The following is a 27,809-nucleotide window of genomic DNA, read 5'->3' as shown; positions in this document are numbered from 1 at the left end:
GGGGCTATTCAATAATTACATCATGCCTTGGGGGTAGGTGGCTCAACATGATTTTTGTGATTCTATGTGAGGGTAAATCAGTGGAAGTGGGTAAGAAAAGGTCACAGTAAGTAAATCTGTCAGGTTACCAAAGACAATGGCTTTGTGTAATGGTTCTTCAAAAGCTAGAATGGCATGCAATCGATGACATCAGCTTTGATGATGAGGATGGTGAGATTCCAGAAAGTGTTCAAATAAAACCTTTGAATTAGATGATGTAAAGCCAGTTTGAACGACTGACAATAATGCTATGTTGTTTGCTTTTGCGCATTGACATAAAGATGAACATACTAGGTTTTTTCAACTGTAGTTGAAAAAACATGAAAGAGGAATGAGATCTTTTATTAGCCTGAAATTTCGTTTTCGAAGTGGAGGTGGAGGGTGTTTGTGTTGAGCATGACATAAGGAGAGGGGGTCTTGTATAGGGGGTGCCCTCTCCTCAATTAGCTAAGCTACTGAGAGAGCTCCCTCTCAAAAATTCCTCTTGATACAAATTTTCTATAGTAGCTATATAATAATTCTCTCTATTTTTGTTTAGTCTCTATGTTTGTACTTTGAATTGTAGCCTGTAGTTCTTCATTTTGTTGTTATTTACTGTTTTTGAAAAACTTTGTATGTTGTGGAAATTAAAATGAAATGAGCTGAACAACTGGACTGAACAAAGTTTACGGAGCGTGGTAACGGTGGGGGGGGGGGGAGGGGGTGTGTCAAAAAACAATTTAGTTTGACGTAATTATTGAACAGTCCCTAAGAGAAGATAGGAAAACAAAAACAGGATCTAGAATAGGACATATGTTTCTTTATCAAATATTGATAAATTTCGTATTAATTTTAGTTAGATGAAGTAACAGTACAAAGTGCAAAAATTGTCAACACGTGTCACGCGAGAGGGGACATAAATAGAAACCATTTTACTAAATTAGATACTGCACTGAATGAGTCAATCGATGAAAAGTCTTGTGAAAATCCTCATGAATAAAAAACGAAGCTTAAACCACATTTCTCACCTGTTAGTGTAACAAAACACTATGTAGTCCTCCATTTCCAAAACATTTCGTTTAGAGCCTTTCTTAGCTTCTGTCTCTCCTGTCCGCCATAGTAATTGGAAACGAGGCTATAATATCCCGCCTTTTTTACTGGAGTGGTCTAGTTCCATACTGCTCGACCTGATGACGTACTTAGTTTACCCTAAACCTAACCCTAAACAACCTAACCCTAAGCCCAACCCTAATCATAACTCTAACCCTTTACTTGAAATAATTAATCATGCTAATTTATGACTATGAATTACGCTTATTTATGACTATCAGGTCGAGCAGTATGAAGCTAAACAATTCCTTTTTGACTAGCCAAAAAAAAGGATGATGCGTTAGCAGTTTGAGACGATTTGTTAAAGACATAATGGCGGAAAACGGCTGACCATGTATTTTAGTAGTTAGTAGCAGTGTGAGAAAAAAATGAGCAAAAGGGACCCCTATTTGAAACATAGATCTTTTATAGTTTGTGGAGGAACACGAGTCTTCTAAAGAGTTACTGTAGTTACAGTCAGATGACAAGGAATTTAAATTCACTTTTTCATCCTTTTTGGTTGGCTTGTGCCTCTCTCATCAAAAAGTTTATCTGTCGATTTGGATGAATCATAAATTGAGTCTTTATGTCAAAAATTTTTTAATCTGTTCTCGTCTTTATCTATTTACATGCTGTTTGTTAACGTGGAAGTTTTGATGGAAGTTTTGGTAATTTAGAGCACGTCGAGTTATCACCAGCTCTAGTTCTGTCCCTATAAGCCAAGAGAATTCTTTCAAATGTGACTACTGGCAAAAAAGTTTTATACAGGGCAAATGTTGAGTTGGCTTGGTTTTTTGGTTTTCTTGGAAAATGTGATTTCAAGAGCTGCTGCAAGTTATTTAAAGTCTCAAAAAGTCGTTTGATTGATGCCTCCATACATTGAAGATAATTACATCAATAGATCGCTCAGGCCCTGTATACATTGCTGTAGCAAAGAAACATTATCATATGTACGATGGCTATTGAGAACCGATAAAGAATGAAAATGCAATACACTCATTAGGTCTTTGTTAAAGAATGTTTTGTGAAGATTTAATTGTAGGCTACATTGATTAGCTGATATGCCCCCTAATTGCCAGCATTTTATGACATCTTTGAAAACACTCTTTCCTCTCAATTCGTATTTTGCAACAAGAAATGGTCTCAGACATAGACAATGTTAGAATTTCCGTTAATTTTGTATAAATATTACATATTCTATTTGTTTTCTGTAAATATAAACATGCATACATACATACAAATATATCTCAATCAAAATTTACAATTTGAATGACGACGTTATTAGAATAAATGTAACCATAGAAAATTAAGTACGAGAAGGGATGAGAAAAAGCAAATAGATCTAGGTACATCCACGCTCAGAATGTAGACCAGGGGTTAAAAAGTCATTTTGGTGCTGTTAATATACTTCGTTCCAAAGTTTGATCATATAATAACCGTTTTGGATTGCAAAGAAAAGGGTTAGATTATAAGTTATATTTCAAAAAGATATATACAAGTTGCTGGTGAAAATTTGAGGTTGCAATTGAACATCTTCCTCTGAAACTACCCTTATATTCTTTGAAAATATATTTGCGAAGGAAAGTGAAAGCCAGAAGTACTTTGTAAACATAAATTTATACTTTAAGATTAATGTTTGTAACATCGATTAATTACGCACGAAAGCAAAATAATAACTTCTTTAGTCGTTTAAATGACAATTCTATAAAAATGCTCATTGACAATGACGTCACTTTGTGTTGTCATGTTTCGTATGATTATCAAGATAAACTAACAAAAAATTAACCGTCGTTAACAAAATGTCAGTTCATGCATAGAACGCTAAGCCTATTTAACATATTCTACATCTATTAAACTATAGTATAACAATATGAAGTGATATGTACATCATCTACCATTTCAGACAACCAATAACAAAACAAGACAGTAGAAGCACTTTCCTCAGACCAGCTTAAGTATGTTCTCTAACTTTGAAGACAGACTTCCAGGGCACACATTTGCATTAAGATTTGGAAACAATCTAGAATCCAACATTGAGCTTGTGAATGGCTAGATGTCTTTCACAAGAAGTGAGTTTCGTAAAAGCGTCTTTGACGTTTGTTGCTGCAAAAACCTGCCAAGTGGCCACTAATTGCAATTCATCTTTAGATTTTAACTGAACCGTCTTTATGCTCAAGGTTCTGAAATTGAAAAGAGATCAAACTTTAACAATTTTGTGGAGACCAAGCAAATACGATGGGTGGAAAAGGGTCCGTTCATCTAGTGAAACTTTTACTATGTAAGCTGATAATAAAACAGAACATGATAAAATCATAGTAGGTAAGCAAAAAAGAAGGAAAGTAGAAAAATAGGAAAGACTCATATGAATACTCTCTCAAACCTGCACAACATGTGAGCAAAAGCATTGAAACGAACTCATTATATACATTGGTCAAGATAACAGCATTCAGAACAACTCACCACAAACTCTGCAAGTTCTGTGACAGTAGCTCCGAGTGTAATGCTTATGGATATTGCATAGATGTGGATAGGCCATAAAAAGGAAACATCCTGTCTTCATTCTGTCTTTACAACGGTCTGTAAAGGAATTTAGTTGAGGATCAGGCATAGAATAAATCCTAGAATACGAGTAAATTAGCAAATTTGAGCAATATCTATATAGGCAATATCTATATGAGCAATATAGGCTAAGCAATATCTTCAAAAATTTCAAAACATGGCGAAAATCTTCAGAAATAAACTGAGTGAGATTTGAAAAAATTTCGAATAAAGTAAAGTTCTTCACAGTTTGAGGATGATCAATCATGAACAAAGTACTCAAAATGTAACCAACGCACCTTTCCTCACTCTGTATCTTGGTTTCTTGCATTTGTAGAGAAGATAAACTTGTTTCAGGTCAATTTTACTGAAGGTTTTTCCACCCAGTGATTCAGTGGGATTCTCTTTTGCCTGCATTGTGTCTCCGAAATTCTTTGTAAATGCTTTGTTGTCATAATGCATTAAAGAGTGTATGTCATATGGCATGCGCAATGTATCTATTATGCCGTGGTTGTAAGTCAAGAAATTTTTCTCGGCACCTGCAAATGTAAAAACCGCGTTAAAACCGCGTTTAAACCGCGTTTGAACCATGCTTATACCGAGTCGAACTGATTGTAAATTGATTCTAGTAGACACTTTAAAAACGAAATGTCTACACAAATAAAATGCACTGCATATAACTACTGAGAAGCTCCTGTTTTTTTCCTTATCTGGATTTAGTTAAGGCTATGTTCTTATTCTTATTGCCTGCGTAACAGAATCAGTGCTCCTCACTTTTTTCTTCTAACCACTCGCTCGATTTTCCCAGGTCCTCTAAACATATGATTAAAAGGTATTATATTCTACTTCAAACACTCACCATATATTATATTCCACCATAAAACTTTAACGAAACTATCTCTGTCGTATCTGGAATTTTCGTGGAAGAACCCGATAGCGTGCATAAGCTCGTGAAGAACATTCTTTCGGCCGGCACATCCATCTCCAAGGGAAACTAACTGCTCACCGCCTTGACGTCCAACCTTTGAGTAACATCTAAAGGGATGAATGCAGCTGTATTAAGTATTGTTAGAGTTACTGAATGGCTTTAAATTTAAACTGCGAGAAACAGGGGTTCGTTTTTACAAAATTTGCGTCTTTTCCCCCCAACAACCGTCATCACTTTTGGACTGTAACTGCGGCGTTAAGCGCTAAGAGGCTCGGGCGGAATGATAAAGAATACCATCTTAACCAAAGTGGATTATACTTATGATGAATAATTCAAAGCTTCCAAAAATATAAAACCAACTAACATTTAGCTTGATAAAATAGAGTAGTATCTCATAGCAGAAGAGAAGCCAGAACATAAGACGCCGGATATTGTAATAAGTCACTTTAATTGACCTTGATAAGTAACCTCGCCAAAACTAATCCTTTCAAAATCTTTGAAGTGCACCCTCATGCTCTGACATGCAAATTGTTATAAAGAAAACCTTACAGATTAGACATTCCGTAAGCCTGCTGACGCCTTTTTGCATCAGCCTCTGCATTCTAAAAGGCTAGCTGTAAAGATGTCTGGCCAAAATATGCAAATGCGGCAACAAACTGAGCATCTTTCCTCTGTTAGATTAACTAAAAGCTCAACTACAGGCCTATTTCAAACAAATGAAACAAGTAGTAAAATAAGTAGAACGTGTGACAAAGGTCCTGTTGAGAAACGGACGCAGGGCAGTTTACTAATGGAGCAGAACCAATAATAATTGTTATGTGCAAAGGATTTCATAGGATTAGTTCTACCATGATTCAAGCAAGAAAGAATCCGAAATCTGATTAAATTAACATTCAGTTGGGCTAAAATTATAAAATATGAATAGCCAATTGTTTGTTTGACTGATGATATGTGCACGTCCCAAGGTGTGAGACTTCGGCACTTTGCTACAAATCTGTGAGTTTGGCATTATTTCCTTGGATTTGACGATCATCCAGAGCAAAAGCAAACTCTTAAGGTCTGCTGGACATTGCACAACTCTGACGAAACACGTTCAAATTAAGGTTTTGAATAAGCTACAAACGCCTTGGTCCCTTAAGAATTTTGACTCTGTGCCTGAAGATTGAAAAGAAGCGGGAATAGATTTCCTCATACCTCTAAATTAGGCAGATCTAGCTAGACCGTTTTCTCAATGGTGAACATTGGCTAGGCCATGGTCAGTAGATAGACCAAAATGGCTTACAAAGGATAATCTAGCTCAACCGGCCATCAATCTTATCGCTTATCGCGCATCACCTAAATTTCCCTCACTATTCTCGGGAGATGGATTTGAAAAATAACTTAGACGGAGAGTAGCAGATAAACCATTATCTACATTGGCCACTACGAATCGTCGTTACTGGCCATTAGATTAGCTCTGCTTATCTAACAGTGAACGGAAATGAGGTCAAAATAAGTTTAAACCATGTCGAGGTTCTCCTTGTGAACTTCGTATCAATTCGTTTTTAAGGAACACGAGATAGGATGTGTCTGATAAGTCAGTTAATTTATGCTCAGAAAAGAACAGCAAGCCTGCAATATCACCTATAATCCTGTGTCTGTCAACCCTTTATCTCGTTTCAATAATCATTTTAAGACACTACAAACTATATATCCACGCATTCTGAAATCCGCCACTGTCTCGTTTAATCTATTATCCAATTTAATGTTTTCAGTAGCTGCTTCTTGTTAATTGAAAATACGGATTTAAAACACAAGGATGGTTGAAGATTTTGTTAACTTCATTCTGGAATACTAGTTACGAGCTGATGATCTCTGCATAGAAAAATTAAACAGTGGCTCCTAGATACAATATCTCGCAACGTTGTTATAGGATCTTAAGCAAATTTGCTAAAATTGGTAACCAAAGACCTTATTCAAGTCATTGCCTCAAAGTGTAATCATTCGAAGGACTTTTATATCATATACTTCGTCCTAAACCAAACGATTGTCGGATTTGATTGATGACAGAATTTGGGTAAAGCCTCCAATAATACATCCGTGTCAATTTGAAAAGAATAGACATCAAAGTGTGAAGAAGAGAAACTCACCCCTCGCCCTTGACAATTCTGATGTAGTCAGTCTCGTTTTTCCGAGGCGTAAACCAAAGACATGTGCTTCGATGGAACTCTATAAACGCCAAAGCGATAGCCCTCCTGGTGACACGGCCTAAAAAAGTTTTTAGTTTATTTAAGGTTTACTTTATCATTGTTGTCTTATCGTTAAGGACTTTGGGGATTACGAAAAAGCCAATGCATCTCACATTGCGACTCATGAAACATCAAAGTAGCAACAACATATGACAAATTCTATTTTTGAAATCTCTATTGGCTAAATATAAACAAGACTGTGCAAGCTCAAAGCTCTAGTAGCAGTTGAAGATGATCAAATGGCTTAGGAATGGGGCATGGCTAGAAAGAGTAAAGACGTTGGCAATTGCAGATACAAGCTATTATTTACAACAAAATAGTCCAGCAACTAGCACGATTTTTCCGAACTTAAGAATTAATTTCAATCCCTTGAATTGAAGTTACTATTCATGTGGTGGATTTTTCTCATCTCACTTTTCTGCCAAGAAGGATCAAAATACGCTTGCTGGAATTCTTAATTAAGAAAACCATTGCAAAGCCATTGCTAATATGAGGTACAACCAAACCAAACATTTGATCAAGGACCTACTGAGCACTTCGAAGACAATCGTCCTATAGAGTGGTAGTGGTCTACCATATGCATAACAAAGTAACATGTGGTCTATTGATTTGCATAACAAAGCAATTTTCGTGCTCAGAGGCACGCATGAAGGATATTGGGTAACGAGCTCTAATGTCTATGAAAATCTTTGCTACAGCCACTCGCGTAAATGATGTTCCAAATAACCAAATTAAATTTAGGCGACGAGTGGCATAGAAAAAAAGTTTCATTGCAAAATGGTTTACACAATAATGTAACTTTTATTTTATATCCATTAAAAAATGGTAAGAAAATTAGCTTTGATGTCATCACAATAAGATGCCAACTTTCCCTGTCTAATCTTGCGGCAAGGAAATAAGAAGTAGATTTTCTAACTGGCCCAGACTTAAAATGAAAACCTGTTCCAACAACAGACAATGCCTAGTTTCTTCTTTGGTTTCTCATCAATGTCAGTGAGAACAATAGAAAGGCTGGCATATTCCTGGCTGATAATTAAGATTTGATGTTATAAAATTAAATAGTCTACTGGGAAATTGTGTGGTACCTTTAAAAAATCCGCGCACTTTATGAAATGAGCCTACTCTAAATAAATAAATAATCACGCTATTTCGAGTCACATATTTCAGGAAGCATATAAAATAGCGACTTACCAACACTTGGGTCAATCACGTATGGCACAATAGCGTCCTTCCATCTTTTTTGATGGTACATGATAGTATCTCTACGTCTTCTGACATGTTTATTCTCCCTGTCTTCAGCAGCCATATCAACGATTCTCTTCAGTTCATTGTCTACGATTATGTCGCCCTCGATAACATCTTGTTTTTCTACAGAGATAAAATAGCCATGTGTTAATGCAACTGTTTATGAACATAACAAGGTTTCGTAAGTGTAGGGTCATGAAAATTATATTTTAATCGCAATCAAGGAAAACTTCTGATGTTGCAAAATCGGCTAAACATGTTAAAAGTTGGAAGAGACATATCCAATGGAAGATTTGAATTTGGCTTGGCTCATAAAATTATGAAAAGAGACCAAATTACAATGATTTGATGAGGAAATAGCCTATACTTGCGTGACAATATCTCAGCCAATTTCTAACATATGTAGCTGATTTCGCACAATTAGTGGCTATCCATGATGCTCTTTCAGGTTATGTGATCGAATTTTAAAAATCTTTAAAAAATATCATTGTGACGTCATTACTTTAGAACTCTATGGATTTCAATGGATCGTTTCATTGAAAGCAACGGCAAAGTTGCCCAGTTTAAGGGTACTGAAACACTGTAACAGAGTATTCTACTCCAAGTCAAGGAATTAGAACTGAAATTATATAATAAAGTATACTACTCCAAGTCAAAGACTCGTACATATATAATGGGTGTTCCTTCTTATTAAGCTCTACCATACATTCTCCTTCTTAAACATTTTCCTTCTGTATTTTACACTAGTATGCGTATCTATTTCAGAAATATACTTTTATCACTGTAAGGCGTGTTTAAAGAATCGTTATTGACAAAAGGAAAAATGGAATTTAAGTTTCACAATTCACATTTTCCATGATTTTTGGAGTATACTAGGGTGTCATTGAATCCAAAGACATTGAATTTGAGGCATAACATATGTCACTCCTAATATGCACTGCAACTTGTGGGAGTTATCGAAATATTCCATCACATAATTAAGGACGAGATTTAAACACGAAACCACAAATTCTGTATTGGACTCAACCTGAACTGATAAGTAAGAATAAGGCATAAAGATTACGTGACTTTGGCAGGCCACAAACATTGATCCACTAGCCTTAAAAGGCGGGATTACAAAGCTTTCATATCGTCAATCTGATTTTGTGGTATGCTCATTTCGAAGGGCACTCTACCAAACGAATCTGCTTCTAATACGGCTTATGTCAACGCTTACTAAACTGATCCAAACAACCGAAAGCTCGTTAAAGCAGCAGAAATTCAATAGCATTTCTCGCGTTACGTCTTGTTTTATCATGACCAATTATCAAGATAATCGCAGGTAATGACGACAGAAACCCTTGCTCGCCCTTGCTAAATTTGCAGTTGTAGAGGTAATGGCATTAAAAAAACAAGGTTCCGTGGACAATAAACTATAGATGCTAGGCAATCGCTTTTATTTGCACAATTTGCCTTCCGGCTTCTAGCGCTACCTCGCTTTTAAAATAGAATTTCTAAAGAGAGGCAGTAGAAAAACCTAACACTGTGTGCAAACAAAACCTCGACTGCAACGTGTAACACAAAATTGGCGATGATATCATAGATTAAAATCAAAAACCTGCGTTCAATAAATCTCGTTATGTAGTTCCTCAATTTCTTATTAAAACGATCTGCTGACAACCATGACTCAAGCAAACGGGAGGACAAGGAAGCAAGATACAATATGGCTGGTGTACAGAGATAGAAAGGTCAATTGACAATTGTTGGTATCGTACACTAATAAAGTTATTGCGTCATCCTCTCTTTGCCAGAATCAAACTTCCAAGTGCCACTTCTGGTAACATGCTCTTATTGGCAAAGGGCGGTACCTCAATCTATTTCTTCCGGGCAATTTCACTGAAAGAAGCTCTGAATGAATGTGACATGCTTTGAGCTGCTAACGTCAACACGAGTGTGTAACTGCCGGAGACCCTTTCGAGAAAAGTCTGTACGGTTGACACCTAGGAGTTGTGAATCTCATTGGCATTTTAAAAATAACCATAAGAACATGAATAAGCTCAAGGCCTCGATCGTGATATCACGCATGCCCGGCTTTCCCTGTTCTTGAGAACTTTGTGTTAGTTATCTTTTTTTTCTAAGAACCAGTATATTTACGTTCAGGCTAACTGTGCTTAATTTTTTCAAAAACCTGAGGCTGGATTGTTCTTAATTTGTTCTTAAATTAATAGGGTGTAAACAGTGCGGATTGCTAGCTTTTTCGCTCTAGGGAGGTGTTCAGGCCAACAAAGTAGTCAAACATGGCTAAAACTCCTCGTTTTTGACATAAAACGTTGTTCAAAATTGCACTCTAGAGTAGGCTGGCTCAATCTAAGCGCGTTCTTAATTTGAACTTAACTTTGGACCAATTTTGAGGCTTGTGTTCTTATAAAATTGTTTTTTCAATTGCTTTGGCCTTTATTCGCAATTACCAAGTAGACAAACCCAGATGTTTTCTATACATCAAGGTCATTTCTGTCTCGCAGTTCGAGAGCCTATAAAAATCTAAATATGTATGATAAGAATGCCTCCCTAATCTAAAGTTTGAATAAAAATCTTCCTGGGACTAAAGCAAAATCTATCATGTTTACACAAGATGTGTCCGACAACTTTGCATCATTGCAATGAAACGTATCCATTGAATTTAAAAGAACTTGCGTCAACATCGGATTTTCAATGCAAATTTTCCCACACTGCGCTTCAGTTGTCTCTGAGAAAGATAAACGAACCTCTCACCAAGAAAGGTTGTTTCCACTAAAATTTAAAAAAATTTTGCATGTTTTCAAATTGGTTTCACTGGATGTTGATTTGTTTTCTAAAAAGTTTGAATGCTTGCTGTTAGTAGGTTATGACCGCAGCTCCGGAAAGTGTCGAGTAAATAAAGAAAGGCACTTTGCGATGATAAAAACCGAAATGTTTAGAGATGATAGTGGTGATTTCTCTTTAACAAGAAAGGAACTAGGATTTCTCCTCGATAGCATAATCTTGGTCTTCAAACGATAGTTCGCTACTCGCCTTTTCTCTACCCATCTAGACAGGGTCATGACGACAGCAGTTCATTCAAGGAAAACTGCCATGACTACGACGAGAATGCCCTATGATTGTGTAAGCCTGATCCGTTTATTTACGTTTGAGGAAAGTGGCAACCAAACCAAATGTGGCAAGAATTGTGATTGTAATAATATTTTGCCCATCTCTCGAGTAAAAGAAAGAAATGAAGTGAAAATGCCTTTCCCAAATAGCCTAAATCATTTCATACAATTATTATCGGCTTTTCTCAAGAAAAACTGAATGAACTGGATAAGAAAAAATATATTTTGGTTAAACCCAGGCAGGGAATAATTTATTTCATTGTGAGATTATCTTTGACTTTTAGTCTCTGGTCTTGGAAAGGTTCGTATTAAAATGACTTATTGTCTCTGAACAATGCCAGACAGCAAAATCCCGCCTGGAAGTATGTGAATTCCTTCGCAGACATTTATGATGGCTGTGAATCCTAGTCGGAGATCAAACTGAGTTTTTCAGCTGTGTTTTAAAGTCTCCAAGGATTATGGATACACACAGCCGCCATACGCATGCTGAGACCTTGGTGTTGAGACGCTGTAGGGCTTCTGACCCAAAGAAAAGGATCCCTTTCTCACGAGTACCCATTTTCTTCTGGATGAAATTTCGCCGGTTTGATATCCAAAAGCAAGATTGCAGTTGAAAGCTTCGATACGAAACTTTGGCCCAAACTTTGTTAGCTCGTTGATCAGGTTAGCTCAGGAAGTGACCTGCGAGCCGGTGACAGGAAACCTAACTGTTCAAAGATTAACCTCTTAACGGTCTATTAAAATAATCTAAAAAATTCCCTTAACCAAAAGACATTTTAGGTGTAACTCAACGTAAACTGTTAACGACGTCGCCTTTTGTTACCACAACGTATTTGTAAATAATATTCCAAGTTATCCAAATTGTTTTTTACAACACTTGCATGCAAATTTTTTCAAACAGTGTATTCCCAAACAATTTTCTGATCCTTAAAAATTTGATATGAATATGATAGGATTAGATGAAAACAAGGGAACAACCAAACAAGTTTCCATTCGGTTTCATTTCAGCGAAACTTAGTCAATTTTGAAAGTTGCACAAAATCGATCAGTTTTCTAAGGGGGCAATTCAGGGACCTCTTGAAGATGTCAGAGGATTTTTAGGCCGATTTCAAATATTTGGATATTGTGAGTGGGAAAATATCTTAAATTTTCATTAGGACTGACATCAGCAGTAACTAAATAGCCCTAAATAGATCATAATTTCCACGATGAACAAAAGTTGCAGTCGCGCATAGCTTGGTTGTTTTATATGAAGAGCTTCCTCAACAGCACACTTGGCAGGATAAAAAAGTAACAATTCATATATCTTTAAAGAATCATGATTTCAAAAATGCGGGTCGTTACGACAGGTTTGCCACAAAAAGGGTACTCGCAAATCACAAATTTGAAAGACTGGACGGAACTGATCAGACAAATGGATTGAATAATGGATTTAAACATTCGCTGTTGAATAAAATAAATTCGCCAGAAACAAAGTCCTGAAGACAAGGCTAATCTGCAGAAATTCTGAAGTATCACTTATTTGGCTACAAGTTGGTCATCTTGACGACAACAGTGACTAGTTTTGCGCTAAATTTCTTAGAATTGTAGTCCAAGTCTAGAAAGATGGAACGCTTGCCAAAACATTTTAGCGAAATGCCCACTGTCACTAGAAACAAACTGAAAAATTGCAAAATGGAACAAACCTTTCATATCACTGTGACTCAGTTCTGGTGGAATCACTGCAGCTCTGTAAAATTGCGCTAGCATTAGCGTGGAAAGCAGCAACAAAATTCGATACATATTGAGCTCTTTGAATGCGAAATATCTGCAACGACAACTTGTCTGCACTGTTTTCGTCTTGTGCACTAGTGCTACACTTTTCTGTGTAGAATGACCACGAATTAAAGCGGCTTTGGCTTTTATAAGCCCAACACCCTCCTGTCAACTATGGAACAGAAACCTTGAATTGTGATCAATGATGCGGCCACGTCCGCCCACAACAGTTCTTCTGTTATGCGAGTCAAGTGTAAATTGCAGAACGACCCACGAGATGTGATCAAATTTCATGCACAATCGTGCGTGAATCCGGATTGTCTCCAAACATGTGCCCACGGGATGGGGTAGGAAGATGCCCCCTCGTAGAAGGAAATTCTACTGGAGTTGTTGAGGGGCAATTCACTCTTGCAAATAGCGTACGAGATTTTCCCTGAAACAAAAGGATTTATAGGGATTTTCAGTTAAAACAATAGGATTTTCACGAAAGGTGTACGAGATTTTCTTGGAGTGATTTGCCCCTCGGGAGTTGTCACCAACGAGCTTATTGTGCGAAATATTTCGGAGTAAATGGAACTCTCGGAACGGACTTTTTCAACTATTTCTAGAATCATAGGTGTATGAGACATCGCAATCATAGTCAAGTACCCTCTAATAAGTCAAAGTTTATCGCATAGGGTAGGCTGTATTTGGCTTTGTTCTATCTCAATGAAGAAATTACTTTCTTGCAAAATCCATACTATACCCTGACGCTTCCTTTCCCCCCAAACACTAAGTCCTCGCTTCATCCATGTCTAAAATGAAACTTTCGATGTAACACGATTTTTGATGAAAATACCTTGGATTTTGTGGCACCTCGATATTCTAAAAGGTTTTCAAATATGAGCCGGTATGAATTATAAAATTATCTTAAACGACAGAATGGGCAACAGAAAGAACCTCCGGGCGCCTTTAGTTTTGAATTATTCGGACATGCAAAACAGAAGATTATATAAAAACATTATGCTCGTGTATTACTGTCAGTTCGTTGAATGTATATTTAAGTAAACTCAGTTAAATTTATTTGTTGAAGTACAAGAAGAACACCTCAATACATGATATCAGCTAACTTTTGCACTGGAAAAATAGGCTATTCGTGATTTAATGAAGAAGCGAAATGACAATCAAAAAATCGGAGAAAATAAAGCCAGGCCAATGTAAGCATGATGCTTGAAACAATCTGGGCCTTTAAAATAAACGGGTTAGAGGGCCAATCGCCCCTCAAGCCCTGTTGACATTCTATTGTCTAAACAATAGACTTCTGTCCCCCTTTCTAACAACAAAGTCTTGACCCCTTGAAGAAAAAATTAGCCAGAATCACTTTTAAGTGGCCACAGGCGTAGCTGCTGCAAAGCTACGAGGCTAGTGAAAACTTGAAAAAAACGATGACTTTCAGATTTTCTTAAGGCTTGTATTTGCTAATTTCTCTGAACTGACAATTTGCCTTTTTTCGACCTCCAGTGACGTTACAGACATTTCCTTGTTAGTTCTTCTTTCAATAGGAAGTCTGATACACATTTCTTGCCAATGCCATTGGTATGTGTACCGCAAATTAATCGCGAACCAACCCACACCCTACCACCACTTTCAGAGAGCTACGGCACAAAGGTGCCTACCCATTTCATTCAATGGCATCACATTATACTTTATTTTAACAATTCATCTCATATAAAAGCATTAAGTTATGTCTTAATGACGTCATATTTAATATGCGGGAATTTTCACAGCATACCAAAAGGAAAACATCTTAGCAACCATTCGCTAAACATTTTTCCCACAAGACCTTATCAGTAGGTTCATTGTTTATTTTAGAATGATTGGACGAAAAAATTCACTAGCGGAATAGAAAAGCTTTAGTTCTTCACGCAAGTGAAATCGCAATTTCCCCATATCAAATGCCTGTCTTTCAGAAATTGGAGGAGAAATACATACAGAAACCTTTATAAATTGTTAAGGTGTGGCTTAAATGATAATTTAAAATGTCGAGACTAGATCCAACTTATATGCTGATACCTAAGACAGTGAAAGCTTTGTTTAACTCGTCTGGAAAAGTGAAATGATCTCTCTGGTGGAGATTATCCTAAAAAAACGAAAGAAGAAAAAGGTATTTATCTGTTTTGGAATGAAAAATGCCGTTTGTGAATAGAACGTAGGAAATCATTTTGAAAGTAAAAAGGATGTGAAACAAATAGTAACTCTATGAAATTGGCCAATCAGCATAGAAAAGGAAATACTAAATAAAGTTAAAAGTATTTGGTATTACTTGTTTGTAAATAAATTGAAGTCTCATTGTAATAGTCGCATTGTCATTGTTATAGTCGCATTGAGGTCGCATTGTTATAGGTTTCTCGTGGTAACAAAAATGTATTTGGGCTATATTTTTGCATTTGAATAGCATTTTAAGGAGCAGAACCAAACTAATACTCTTTTTTATAATAATTTTGTTTATAAGAATATTCAGGCTTAGAATCATCCACTTTGTTAGAACAACGAACTTCACTCAGCCTTTGCTTGCATGTTTGTGTCTCTCATTTTTCAGCGTTTGCTTCATTTGTGATATTCATAGAAGAATGTCATAACTCGTTTTATCAAAAAGCTTGGCTTTTAGATATAATGAATAAAAGTGCTTTGAGAACATTTCCAGGCTCATAACAAACAATATTTAGGAATATCGAAGCTGTTCCAAAAATAAGTTTAATGAAACTCTGACACGGAATCAAGGTTTCAAAAGTAAAGAGCAAGCCACTCTATAATCTTTGGATTTTTAAAGTTGGGATTTTGGTTGCTTTTCATGGTCGGAGAGACGTTATTTTATTCATAAAGAAAATTTCAGATTTGCAAACAAGACATCAGTGACAGCTTAGGATAATTTGCTATGATAGTCAAAACGTCATTTGCTGGTAGTCTGGAAACGATGACTTGCCCAGGCGACAGTGGTAACTTACGTTGAAAATTAACTTTAATCTGAAAAAGCAGACCACACGGAACACTTGTTTTTTACGTTGCTCTATAATGAAATCTAATTGATTAGAAAGCTGCAAATCAATCCAGACAATTTGCAGAGTAACTACTTAATTGAAACTAGTCTCGATAGCGTTCTGGTGATTGAAGCTCAAAACAAAATTGAATGTGAGCTTTATTTGCTGACGAAATGAGGGGGATGAAGCTTAGTTTTCCCCATTAGGCAACCTTCGCAGATTTAGAGAAGAACCTGTATTTACGTCATGTTTTTGTGTGCCCCGCACTGTGTATGCTACAGTCAACTAAAGACTGAAATTCAAATTCAACTATTGCTGAGATGGAGGCTTTGTCGAGTTACCTCTACACCCAACATTACAAATATACCTATACTTTACAAAAATACATTTTGTAAACACAATACAGCACAACACAGCACTATACAGTACAATACAGTAAAAGAATGTGAACTATGTATGCGTTATTATGGCAGTCCAAGACACAGTCAGCATCAAGGACCGAAATACCGGGAGGAGGGGGCACCTCAAAAAAAACTTAAGTAGTACAAGTACAATACTTTTATTTTGTGAAATATGGCTATTGTTACACTTATTTATTAAAGCTGCCCCCCCCCAAACAAAATGCTTCACCTTGGTCTTTGGTATGCATCCTACCTTGCATCCTATATTTTGTACTTTGGCTCGATTACACTTTTTTTTAAAAACCGACCATCTTCAGATTTAGGAAGTTTTCTCTTCGGTTAACAAAGCACAGCAGATTTTATCAGCAAATCAACCGTTGACTGAAAATGTCTTGCAAAAAGGTTTTTTAGTGATATCAGAAACAATTTATAGTATATGGGGTAGAAAAATCAATGTCAAAGTTAAAACAACGACAAGAGCCCAGGGCCTAAAATTACCAAAAATTAAGAACATGAAGCCTTTCTTTGGGTATTGTCCCTTATCAATCGAAACTTGACTATAAACAAATTTCTTAAAAAGGATCAATCGCTAGTTCCTGTCGTCATTTCCTCTCCGATGCCATACAGGAAATTTTCGTAAAACGATTTTTGTAAGCAGTGGTCTGGCTTACTTGGGATTGGAGTGTCATAAAACATAAAATTTACCCACGCAGAAATTTGTTAAGTAATGTTGGTTCCTGTTTCGCCTACCATCAGGCAATTTTGCCGACCAATTTACGATTTTATTGACTAATTCATAAAAAATGGAGTTTTTCATCTTTCCACACATCCCTCCTGCAGCCACGCAGCTCCAGGGGGTACGGGGGGCTGCCCCCTCCCCAAATGAAAATTTTACCGACAACTTGCCTTCTCTGGGTACAGTTTTTCCAAATGATATTTTGAAAAGTTGGCATAATTAAAGGTCCGCTAGGTTATTGTTTGGTAAGAGGGGAAACTTCATTTCTGAAGAGTAAGCAACATTAAATATGATTGACGTACATTGATGCCCAAAGAAAGCGATGTGCACTCTTTTTCTAAGAACAATTTCATAAGAACACGATTAGTCAAAATTATTCAAAGCACAAATTAAGAACAAGCTCAGTTTTAGCTACTGTGAAATGCAATTTCTAATAACATTTTATTTGAAAAGCGAGGACTTTTAGCCATGTGTAGGTGCTTTTCGGTGAATATTCATACTTGTCGGCAAATGAAGGTTGTCTCACTCCACTTACTTTGTGGGCAAACGAGGCCTCTACACCTCCCTAGAGCGAAAAAGCTGGTAGTGGCACTGCTTACACCCTATTGATATAAAAACAAATTAAGAGCAATCCAGTCTCAGATTTTCGAAAAACAAAGAACAGTCAGCCTGAACTTAAATTTTATTGTTTCTTTCTTATAAAAAGAATGTAGCACACCTTTTCGCCAGAGTGCCCTGACTCCATTTTTTTCGAAAAAAACCTATCTCGAGTTCTCGACCTATATCTTTCGAAGAATTTTGAACTGAATGGCTACGGAAAACTTGCAGTTTGCTTTTTTGACATTTTGAAGTTGATTCATTGTTTTTGACTCAAAGTCTATTTAAACGTCTAAATATTGCTTTCTCCTTGTTGAAGATGTCGGTTACTGTTTGTGATGCAGTCATATCACAAATAGTGCCAAGCAATATCCTAGTGCTCCTATTTTTATATCAATATTCCATTCTTGATATTCCTGTCTGCTCAAAGACTATAGAGTAGTTTGTTGTTACATAAAAATATATTTAGGTGTTGCATACGCAGCACCTAAATATAACAACATTAGATCAGTAAACTCCAGAAATGTTGTTTCATGGCGTTGTTAAGTGTGCTACCAAAGTTAATTAGAACAAGAATTTCTTCTGTTTTTGAAGTTCGTCTTTGATTTCGAGTCGATTTAACCCGAAGAACAGTGGCGTACCCAAGGGGGAGGGAATAGAAGGGTCCGGACCCCCCTACTTTTCTAGGATATGACCCTCGAGATTTGTAGAAAAATGATGTAAAACTCATTGGGGGGGGGGGTGTAGTTTACTGTATGCTTGTGCCAATAACAATTGTAAAATACTTTGCTATTTACCGTAGCTAACATCAATCAAATAATGGGGGGAATTTTGCAAAAAGGGCGTTTCCCCGCATTTGCGAGTGTCTGAAGGGCGTGGTCCAAAAAATTATCTGGGGGCTCCGCCCCAGACCCCCCCCCCCCCCCCACTGCTGCAGCCCTGGGTACGCCACTACCGAAAAATAGATAGCAGCGACAGACCCTGCGGTTGGAGAGTATGTATGGATTCTACAAGCCATTTTTTATAAAATTATAAAGGCTTCTCTCTCGTCTTACCCAAATGTGTCATTTCTAAATGTAGGACCTGTATCAGTCAAAGCTAGCCAATATGATTTCCTTCAAGTTTGTAGACAAATATAGGAAAGTGCTTCAATAGGTTTCCTGGCTCTAACTATGCCTTCGTCTAATACAATGGTGGCTGTTCTTATCCAATTGATCTGAAATATGCAATTTTTTTAAAAAATATGCTACAAGAGACAAATGATAGGCAATCGGAAAAAATTAAGAAACTTCAATATTAGTAGCTAAAAGATTGACAAACAATGAAATATTGGAAAGATCTAGAGCTCTGAAGTTTCGTAAACATCAATCAATGTTATTAGCTGGTTGGCATTAAACTTTAGACCCAAATAATAAGAGGGAAATCGCTTAGAAAAAATGTCACGAAGATTTGAAAACATTAGAAACGTTAATTAACTTATAGCTTTCAGCTGCCAAGCACAACCCCCCCCCCCCCTTCCTAAACGTGTTTCTGTGGCATATGTTAAATGTTTTATGTTAAAATTGCCTCCAACATTGAAAAATAAATACTCAAAACTTAACAAAGTTCTAAAGAAAGAATCAGTATTAAACTCAATATCAGCTCTTTTCCATATAAAAAAAGTTAGTTTGATAAATTATGTGTCTGCTATAGCTCACACTGGTGCACGTTTTGGTCGCCTTCCAATCTAAGACAATAACCATAAAAACGCCTATTAGATTTACACCCTAAATTAACAGATGTAAATCATAAATTTGCTATTTTTCTACAGATTAGATTCTGGAACTGATGTTTCTATGTTTGTATGTATGTATAATTTGCCATCAAGATAAATTATAATTTAAAACTTAGAAAAGGAAAATGATCTAATTAAAGATATATAATATGTACAGGTAAAAGCTAAAAACGTAGTCTAAAAACACCCCAGGTTAAAAATGGCAGGGATAGCATTAAAAATGTCAATATAACCTTGTTTCTATAATGGTCCCTCGATGATCTTTACAAGTCTATCTTTTCAGTACCATATTTTTTCAAAAAGAAGCTGGCCTCAAATAGATGCCGCGTTTGTTATTCAACACTATCAATCTTAAAACTTGATACCTATTGATAAGAAATATTACAAAGAAAGGGCATAGCAGAAATTTGTCACGTGATTATGAACTTTCACAAAAATAATGAATGGTTTTATATTACAGTGATGTCTATAATACTATTTGGTATTATTTGCTCAGTCGAGTCCGTCTCGTTTCAAAAGAAAATAGAAGGTGCTTTTAACTAGTAGCTGTCTTTAGATAAAAGCCACACTTTTTGAGCAAAAATAAGATAGAAGCCGCGGTTTCTGTTCTAGAAAATTCGGTAATTGAGCGAGTTTTTTTTACATCACAACTTGATATATCGCTGAAAAATTTTCTTTAACAAGATATGCTTTCAGAGACAAGGCAATTGCCTGATCCACTCCAGACTTTAATAATGATGGAAAGGTGCTTCAATTTAACAGCCTTGCCTCATGTCTGCTATCTTTCAAACGCCGCCCATAAACATCACTATGTTTTACAGAGGTTAATCTTGTCGGTTTGAGAAATCGCCAACCTGCATCATATGCAAAGAGTTGAACCATCAAAAGCTGCAATCTGCTTGGCAGATATCCACGATAGCTTTAATTGATGCAGACTATCAAACAGTCTGTAATGTCTTGTCTCGCAGACCATAGTCGAAGTTTCATGAAATATGGGAACTAGTGTTATTTGATATGGCAAGTAAAACATGACTTTAGTTTGACGTTTTATTTAAAAAAGACTTGACTCAGTAGCTCTTTTGGGCATTTTTGTGTGTCCAAACCTTTTCATTTGAAGAATATATCAATCGAGGTTCTAATTTTATTGTAATTGAGGTTGAATTTCCATGTGAATTTAATTGTATTTTAAATAGTCGACATATTGAATGATACGCAATAGAAACTAGGCCAGAACTGAAACTAGTTAACAATAAAACTTTGTCGTAGTGTGTTCAATGCTCTATGGTAAATTTCTTGCCTTTTTAACCCCATTAAAGAAGATGCGATCAACTGCATCAAACCAAAAGAAAACAAAACCAACTGGTGAGGAGAAAAGGAAGTCAAGTTATTGAATAGTCCCTCTATAAAAATACCATAAAGTTTCTAGTCTTGCCTGGTACAGTATTCCCTATTTGCTACTAACACATTCCAATTTAATAATAAAACTTCGGGAAAACACCCTTCATCGAGAAACGTAGAGGTGAGGATGGCTCAGTTGTTAGAGGCGCTAACTACAAACCCAAGGGTCCGTGGTTCGAGTCCCTGGCATGTCCAAACTTTCACCCAGAGTGAAGAGAATCGCCTGCTCTCTGTAATTCCAGGCATAGCAATCATGAGGTGTGGTCAGATCGAGAGGAAGGGCTATGACACTATTCGATAAGCGTGAGCTTCTCAGTGTCCTAAAAACTACCTTCGGGTGCTAGGTAGAAATAAATACAAAAATAACTTTTGTCTAGTTTAATAGTAAAAAAGTTTTAGTTTCTATGCTTTAAGGCTATGATGAATATAATGACAATGAAATGATGAAAAAGGATGAAAGTGAGAGGCAGCAAGAACATTATAGTTCCAGTCATTACGCTTTTATTTTGAAATTTTGGAATTTACCGCTTCATTGAAAATTTCTAATTTAGGAATGAAAATTTATACACTTAAAATCCTTCTCTTATCCACTTTTTCAAATCATAAGATATTAATCTTTTATGATAAGTAAGTCGTCTGACTGAAAATGTTCTTTAGAGGGCAACCTTTTTTCCCTGAAAGAGGATATTCTCTCATTGCGTCTAGCTGAGTCACCTCCATGAAACAACGTTATGTGACCTCTGAGGTTACTGAAATCCTATTAAAATGTTAACATTACGTCATACGGTGTTTCTCTGAAAACTCTTAATTCTGGAAATGCAACCTACAATGCATTTCTCGGTCAACTTTATCCCCATGAATTTAAACTTTGTAATTAACCCAAAATCATCGTTTAAGTCTATGTTGCAATTGTTTTTTCACCATATCAACGTCTCAAACCTAGAAACCTATAGATTTCTCTTTATTTTGTATCTTAGGTGATTTTGAATCGGACATGGATCAAATTCAAATGCAGCTGTCAAGTCAATCTTAAGAAATTATTATTCTCGGTTGTAACGGCCAGCTAAAGGAAGTATTTAAGGTATAAAAAACAGGAAGAAACTCAGCAACAACAGGAACTGCGGAACATGTCGAAAAAAGCTTCATGCGCACTATTATTACGTTTGACGGCGATATGATGTCATTCTGTGCGGTAATATTTAAAAGTACGAGTTCAGAAGGAATTTGCTTTGCTGTAAGGCTCCGAATTTTTTCATACACCCTCTGCTTGTTCTCTTTTAATAATAGGCCCTTATAATTAATTGTCTTATTTGAGAAAAGTGTCAAGGAAAATTTATCTGCTATTCAAATATGTATTTGGGATCAGATGAAAGAAAAATAAACTTTAAGAGCGACTGCAAGGGCTTTAGGCAATGATATTCTTTTGCAAATGGTGTTTTTCAAACCGACTACACAAAAAGTATTTTGATACATTTCCCAATCAAACTATTGTCATTACGAGAGAGAAAGTAGCAAATAATATTTAGCGAAAAATGTTTCGAAACTTGAGATAAAGATTGAAATAAAGATTTTTTCATCGATATGCCTTCTGGAAAATGTGAACAAACTCAATGGCCAGGCCCTCCTATATGAATGTCATTTCCAGGGCACTGCCAGGGAAAGGACAGGGGGTCATACCCCCAACATTTCCAAAAATAAATAAAAAACCTATAAGAGTTTTTTTCAAAAATCAACATCCCCCCTCAATAATTTCATAGCAGTGCTACGGCCCTGAGTTTGATTTTGATTTTTTCATCGATACCAATGGAAAACATGCCTTCTGGCTGATTCTAGTCTATTTATTTGCTAGACTTCTCTTTGTTTTTAAAAATCTTATCTTGTCTGCAATTATTAGGTTACTCGAAAGAGCATTGAAATCATGAAGGTAAATGTCAGGAAAGGTTATACAACGGTTTGCGCTATGGTCATTTTGCGCCCATATAAATCAAGGAAGTGAAGTTTTAAGAGCTGTGAGTTGATCAGCTTTTCTTCTTGTTTAAATTGAAATATTGGAAGTTGTCACCTCATTTTGAAAAATATAAATCGGTCTAATAAACACATCTGTCAAACTTCGTAGAGCTTTATTGAGCTTGTAATAATTTCCAAGAGTGGAACAAAAGATTCCAAATGGTACCTTATATAGGATAATTGACTGTGATTCTTTTATCTGCAGAAAATGAATAATGTTTTAGACATAGATATAAAAACATTTAAGGGAGTGTTTTTAATTAAATTATGGTCGCGATAACAGAGTTACGTTTCTGATTGCTCATCAAAAGACCTAGCATAGTTCATTGCCCTTCCTTTATTTTCATTTTATAACCTTCACCAAGGCAACAAAGTAAATTATAAAGATAGATAAAGTCATGAACATGTGATTTCCAATCAAAAGTTAACTAACTATGGACAGAACAATACAATGAGACAAGTTGAAAATGACAAATCAATAAAAAGAATTTCTGACAAAAATTTTTTTCCATATTTATCATCCGTTGAAAGGGAGCTAATTCTTACAAGCTAGAATTATCTTTACTTTGCTCTCTTCTCTTTACTAAGTATCATTATTTATAGCATTATTAAGATTCCTCAGTTTGTTGAATTGATGATGCATAGAGCTTGAAGTCCTGTCTCATCTTTATTACTGTCTCGTCTTTTGTCACGTATTTCGTTTGAAATACTTTTGCTTTCAACATCAGAAATGATAAAAGAAATATGACTGGCATACATTTGGCAAGAGAGAGCTGGGTGCAAACAGTAATTGTTTGGACTCAGATATCAATAACTTTATCACTAGTAGCTTTTTAACACTCTCTGTAGGAACAAGTATGTTTTTGGTAGGAAAGACCGTTTAATAGTCTCAGGCTAATTTTACAACGATAGCAACAGTATCAGGCTAATTTTACATGCTAGCTAGGATGAATTGCACATCATTTTTTAAGACAGAAGATCATTGTCTCCCTTTTCAAAGTTTTAAACTGTATAAAAATTCCAACATGTATTCACTGTGCGATAATCTTTTCCAGCTGAACTGTAGGCAGAAAACGTAGCCTGATATGCTAAAAAGTTTGTCTCTTAACTAGCTTTGTGCTGCAAAGGAAATTAAAGATTCTTTAAAATAAATAGCCCTCAAATCTCTATAATCTAAACTCTATTACCGTAAATCCTCGAATTGCCCCCCTCGAAAAAGCCCCCCCCCCCTTCGTATAAGCCCTCCTCGAATAAGCCCGCACCCTAGAACTACAAATTGGCAATAAGCTCTTCCCCTCGAATAAGCCCCCACTGCTACCGTAAATTATCGAATGGAACCCCTTGTTTGATCATTTTCATCATCTGAGGTTGCCTATCGCGTTTTATCGAATTATCACAACAAATTCATGCTTTTAGTAGTAATTGATTAAATGCCTATAAAGAAATTCCTACTAAAATAAACGAGCTCTTTTAATAATGTTTTCTTAATGTCTAAAATAATTTTATAAGCCCCCCCCCCCTCGTATAAGCCCCCTCGAATAAACCCTTATCCAAAAATATAAAAAATTAATAAGCCCCAGGGGGCTAACTGAGGAATTAGGGTATGATAAACTTTCTTCAAACATCGTCTTATTATCGTCAAGAAATACCTACAGGCAAATAATGCCAGAGGCAAAAAAAAATTAAATACAATAAAGGTTAAAGGAAATATTGTAGATATGAAAATTATGCATAGTAAACATTTGTACACGATTTCCTGTCTGGATTTAAAAAGGGACTGCAAAATTAAGGACTGAAAACAATTAAAAGATATTAATTTGCAAAAAGACAAGTTGGAAATATGTAGTGATAACAGAAACAAGATCAATCGTCCATTAGGCCACCTTAAGTTAAAAACAAGTAGATCATCCTACTAGGATTAACTCAGGTAATCGTAAAAGCAATTCGAGTTATGGCACAATTATTTTGTTTTGCTAGACTGCAATCTTTGTTCAATCAACGACCTACCCTGTGACTTGTTTTCTTCGATTGCAAAACAATGCGTGGATGAGCATTGATGATTTTCATCAAGCTCATTTAAGATATGTAGCTGACCAGTTATGAGTTGGTTTGATGATTTGAGCCTGTCATTTTCCAGACACAAGGCAACAAAGTTATTTCGTCATTTTCGCAGTGCATAACGATGTGTGCCCTCTCCCCAGACTTTGAAGTATCAACGACATTATAAGTACACTCTTTTTGATAAGAACCAGTAAATTTTAATTCAGGGTAACTATTCTTGATTTTTTCAAAAATCTTAGGCTGGATTGTTCACAATTTTTCTTAAATTATTAGGATGTAAACAGTACAATTGCTAGCTTTTCCGCTCTACGGAGGTGTTCAGGCCTCATTTGCTTCATTTGCTGACAAGTTTGAATATTCACAAAAAGCACCCATACATGGCTAAAACTCCTCATTTTTGAGATAAATCGTTGCTCAAAAATGCATTTTACAGAAGCTCAACCAAAGCTTGTTCGTAATTTGTTCTTAACTTTTGACCAATTTTGAGGATGATGTTCTTATAAAAATTTTCTTATAAACAAGAGAGTGTAACTTTGCTGCCGTTCTAAATTGAGATAAACAGCTTTCCAAGCAAACCCTGACGTGTAGGCTCAGACCAATATATTTCTTCATTTCATTTGTCGTATATATTACGTCATGTATATGGTGTTTTGTTTATGGTTCGTTCTGAAAGAATGAATTACCCTTGGTCCTAGTCGGAGAAACGGGGACACTTTCTCTTATCTCCTGCCCCACTCCTTCTCTGCAACCTTGACTAGCTGAATTTGCTCATTGAAGTGTCAAAGAAGTGGTTTAGGTTTTTTAATAGTTAGTTGTTTAACATTTATCCAACACGTTTGCAACAGATTACAGAAGGTTGTAGTTACGTAAAACGTTGTGGTTATGAACCATCTGTTCGGACTTGTCCTCCGTAGCTGCTTTGGAATCAGATATAATTTATCAAAACCTATGGTCCTTATCACACTTTTTGCATCTAAAACAGTTTAGTAGGACAGACAAACGAACGATAACATATGTCTTACAAAACAAACGACAGCCTCAAATTGAAAGTAAGTGCAAATATACCTACACAGTCAAAACCAAAACGACGTTTAAGTGATTTACAGGTTTTAGCACTTAATTATTCTAAGGTCATTTAAAACCTTTATTTAACATAACATGCGATGACACTTTTCATCCGTGTAACCTTCAAGACACTTCTCATCATTCCCTACTATGGTAAAACCGTTAAATCCTTTCATAGGCAGAAATCAGTTTAAATTTTGACCCCGGCAAATAGCAATGACACCACCCCCGATTCTTTTCTCTTACTCTCTGTAGTGGTAAATGGGCTAGATCAAACTCAGGGCCGTAGCACTGCTATGAAATTATTGAGGGGGGGGGGGGGTTGATTTTTGAAAAACACTCTTGTAGGTTTTTTATTTATTTTTGGAAATGTTGGGGGTATGACCCCCTGTCCTCTCCCTGGCAGTGCCCTGGAAATGAAATTCATATAGGAGGGCATGGCCATTGAGTTTGTTCACATTCGGTACACTGTTATGAAGAAATTATACGACAGTTTGACAATTATTGGGGGAGCAGGGCCTAATTCAAGTTTACACCCAGACATTTTTCCTAAAAAGGATACCAATGAGAGGAATAGTAAAGAAGGACATAAGGCAAAACTTTTAAGCAATGCTACCATATTTAGGGAGGTGACGCACATTAAGGAGGCAAAATACAACTTCTACAAGCCAAGTAAAACGATGGCTGACGTACTTCTGCACCCTCTCCAACCATATTTATAAAAAATATAGAGTATTGAGGTCTGTTGGAAAGGTTATTATGAGAAGGATATGATATTTTTTATTAGAAGAAGCAGCATGACTCTTTGTATGTTATACTGATCTGCACTACAAAGTTTTTCCACGTATAACGAGTCGGCGTTCATATCATAAAGGTGGCCTTCGATAACTTTCTCGTTTCCTGACTTTGCCTCAAGCAGGATTTGAAAGCAAAATCTGCTTAACACGGAGACAGTTCTCCATTACTTTATCAATGTTTTCAATGTTTAATTCATCTGGAAACCAGCCCTATCATCCCCTCCAGGTCTCTTCGCCCTCGCTCAATGCGATCTTAATTGACTGTGTAATGGTGTTATTTAAAAAACTGTGTTATCTGCTAACTCTAAAAATCATAGTAATTGCGTCATTCGTCTTTTCTTTGCTGAAAATGAAGACACCACAATACTGCTTTTTTCATAGGATTTATTTATAATCACGCATATATTTGAAGTAAGGTCATTTTGTAAGTAAATCGTGCTTTCGCATCTCTTGACTGTATAAGTCCGGGCTACTATGGGATGTAGAATTAAGTTGGAGAGCTTGAAAATCGATAGTAGAATAAATGACACAATGTCTGCTCTGTTCTGAAACTGTAGAGTGTTCCAAGGCTTAGAATTAATATTTTTCACCCAGACCTTCTGTCGAGCCCCTTCACAGCTTCTGCCATTCTTTATCCACCTTTAATCTACCTTGGTATCGCATTTTGACTTTGAATAAATTCTAAGATTAGAAACCTAAACCTTTCAACTCGCCATGATTCATAACTCAGTTGCCAATCTCTCGTTCCAGTGTGCAATATAAATAGACTTGAGTGTTCGACAAATCTCTAAATGATTGAAACAATCGTTGCAATTGTGACAACGGAGAATAGATTTTGTCCTTGCTAACAGTAGAATAAACTCTCCATTTTGAGAAAAGTTAGTCCATTTCCGTTGGGGGTTTATCCATTTTGAGGTCATACCTTAAAAATGTCGTTCTTGTATCTACCTATTTGGTGCAATGAACAGGATAATTTTTATTTGCTGCTCTGAGATTCACGCTCAATGCAATCAGCACTGTTGTTCTGTTTACACGACATCGTGCTTTT

At 36.2% G+C, this 27,809-nt stretch overlaps 1 protein-coding gene across 1 annotated transcript in view; it reads right to left on the bottom strand.

Moving 5' to 3' along the window:
• Positions 1-13,159, bottom strand: part of LOC135686673 (zinc metalloproteinase nas-4) — a 43,652-nt gene extending 30,493 nt beyond the window's left edge. Inside the window, exons 1-7 of the mRNA XM_065202954.2 lie at positions 12,839-13,159; positions 7,993-8,169; positions 6,703-6,820; positions 4,505-4,680; positions 3,945-4,184; positions 3,568-3,684; positions 1,047-3,287 (exon numbers count right to left, since the gene is read on the bottom strand). Of these exons, the coding sequence (XP_065059026.1) occupies positions 3,280-3,287; positions 3,568-3,684; positions 3,945-4,184; positions 4,505-4,680; positions 6,703-6,820; positions 7,993-8,169; positions 12,839-12,935 (933 nt within the window). The 5' untranslated portion in view covers positions 12,936-13,159 and the 3' untranslated portion in view covers positions 1,047-3,279. The remainder of the gene's footprint in view (positions 1-1,046; positions 3,288-3,567; positions 3,685-3,944; positions 4,185-4,504; positions 4,681-6,702; positions 6,821-7,992; positions 8,170-12,838) is intronic.
• Between the last annotated feature and the right edge of the window lie 14,650 nt (positions 13,160-27,809).

Source organism: Rhopilema esculentum, chromosome 6 (assembly GCF_057945365.1).
Source record: "Rhopilema esculentum isolate cy_ngs chromosome 6, ASM5794536v1, whole genome shotgun sequence".
NCBI classification, from domain to species: Eukaryota; Metazoa; Cnidaria; class Scyphozoa; order Rhizostomeae; family Rhizostomatidae; genus Rhopilema; species Rhopilema esculentum.
This window is presented reverse-complemented; position numbering and strand designations above follow the sequence as displayed.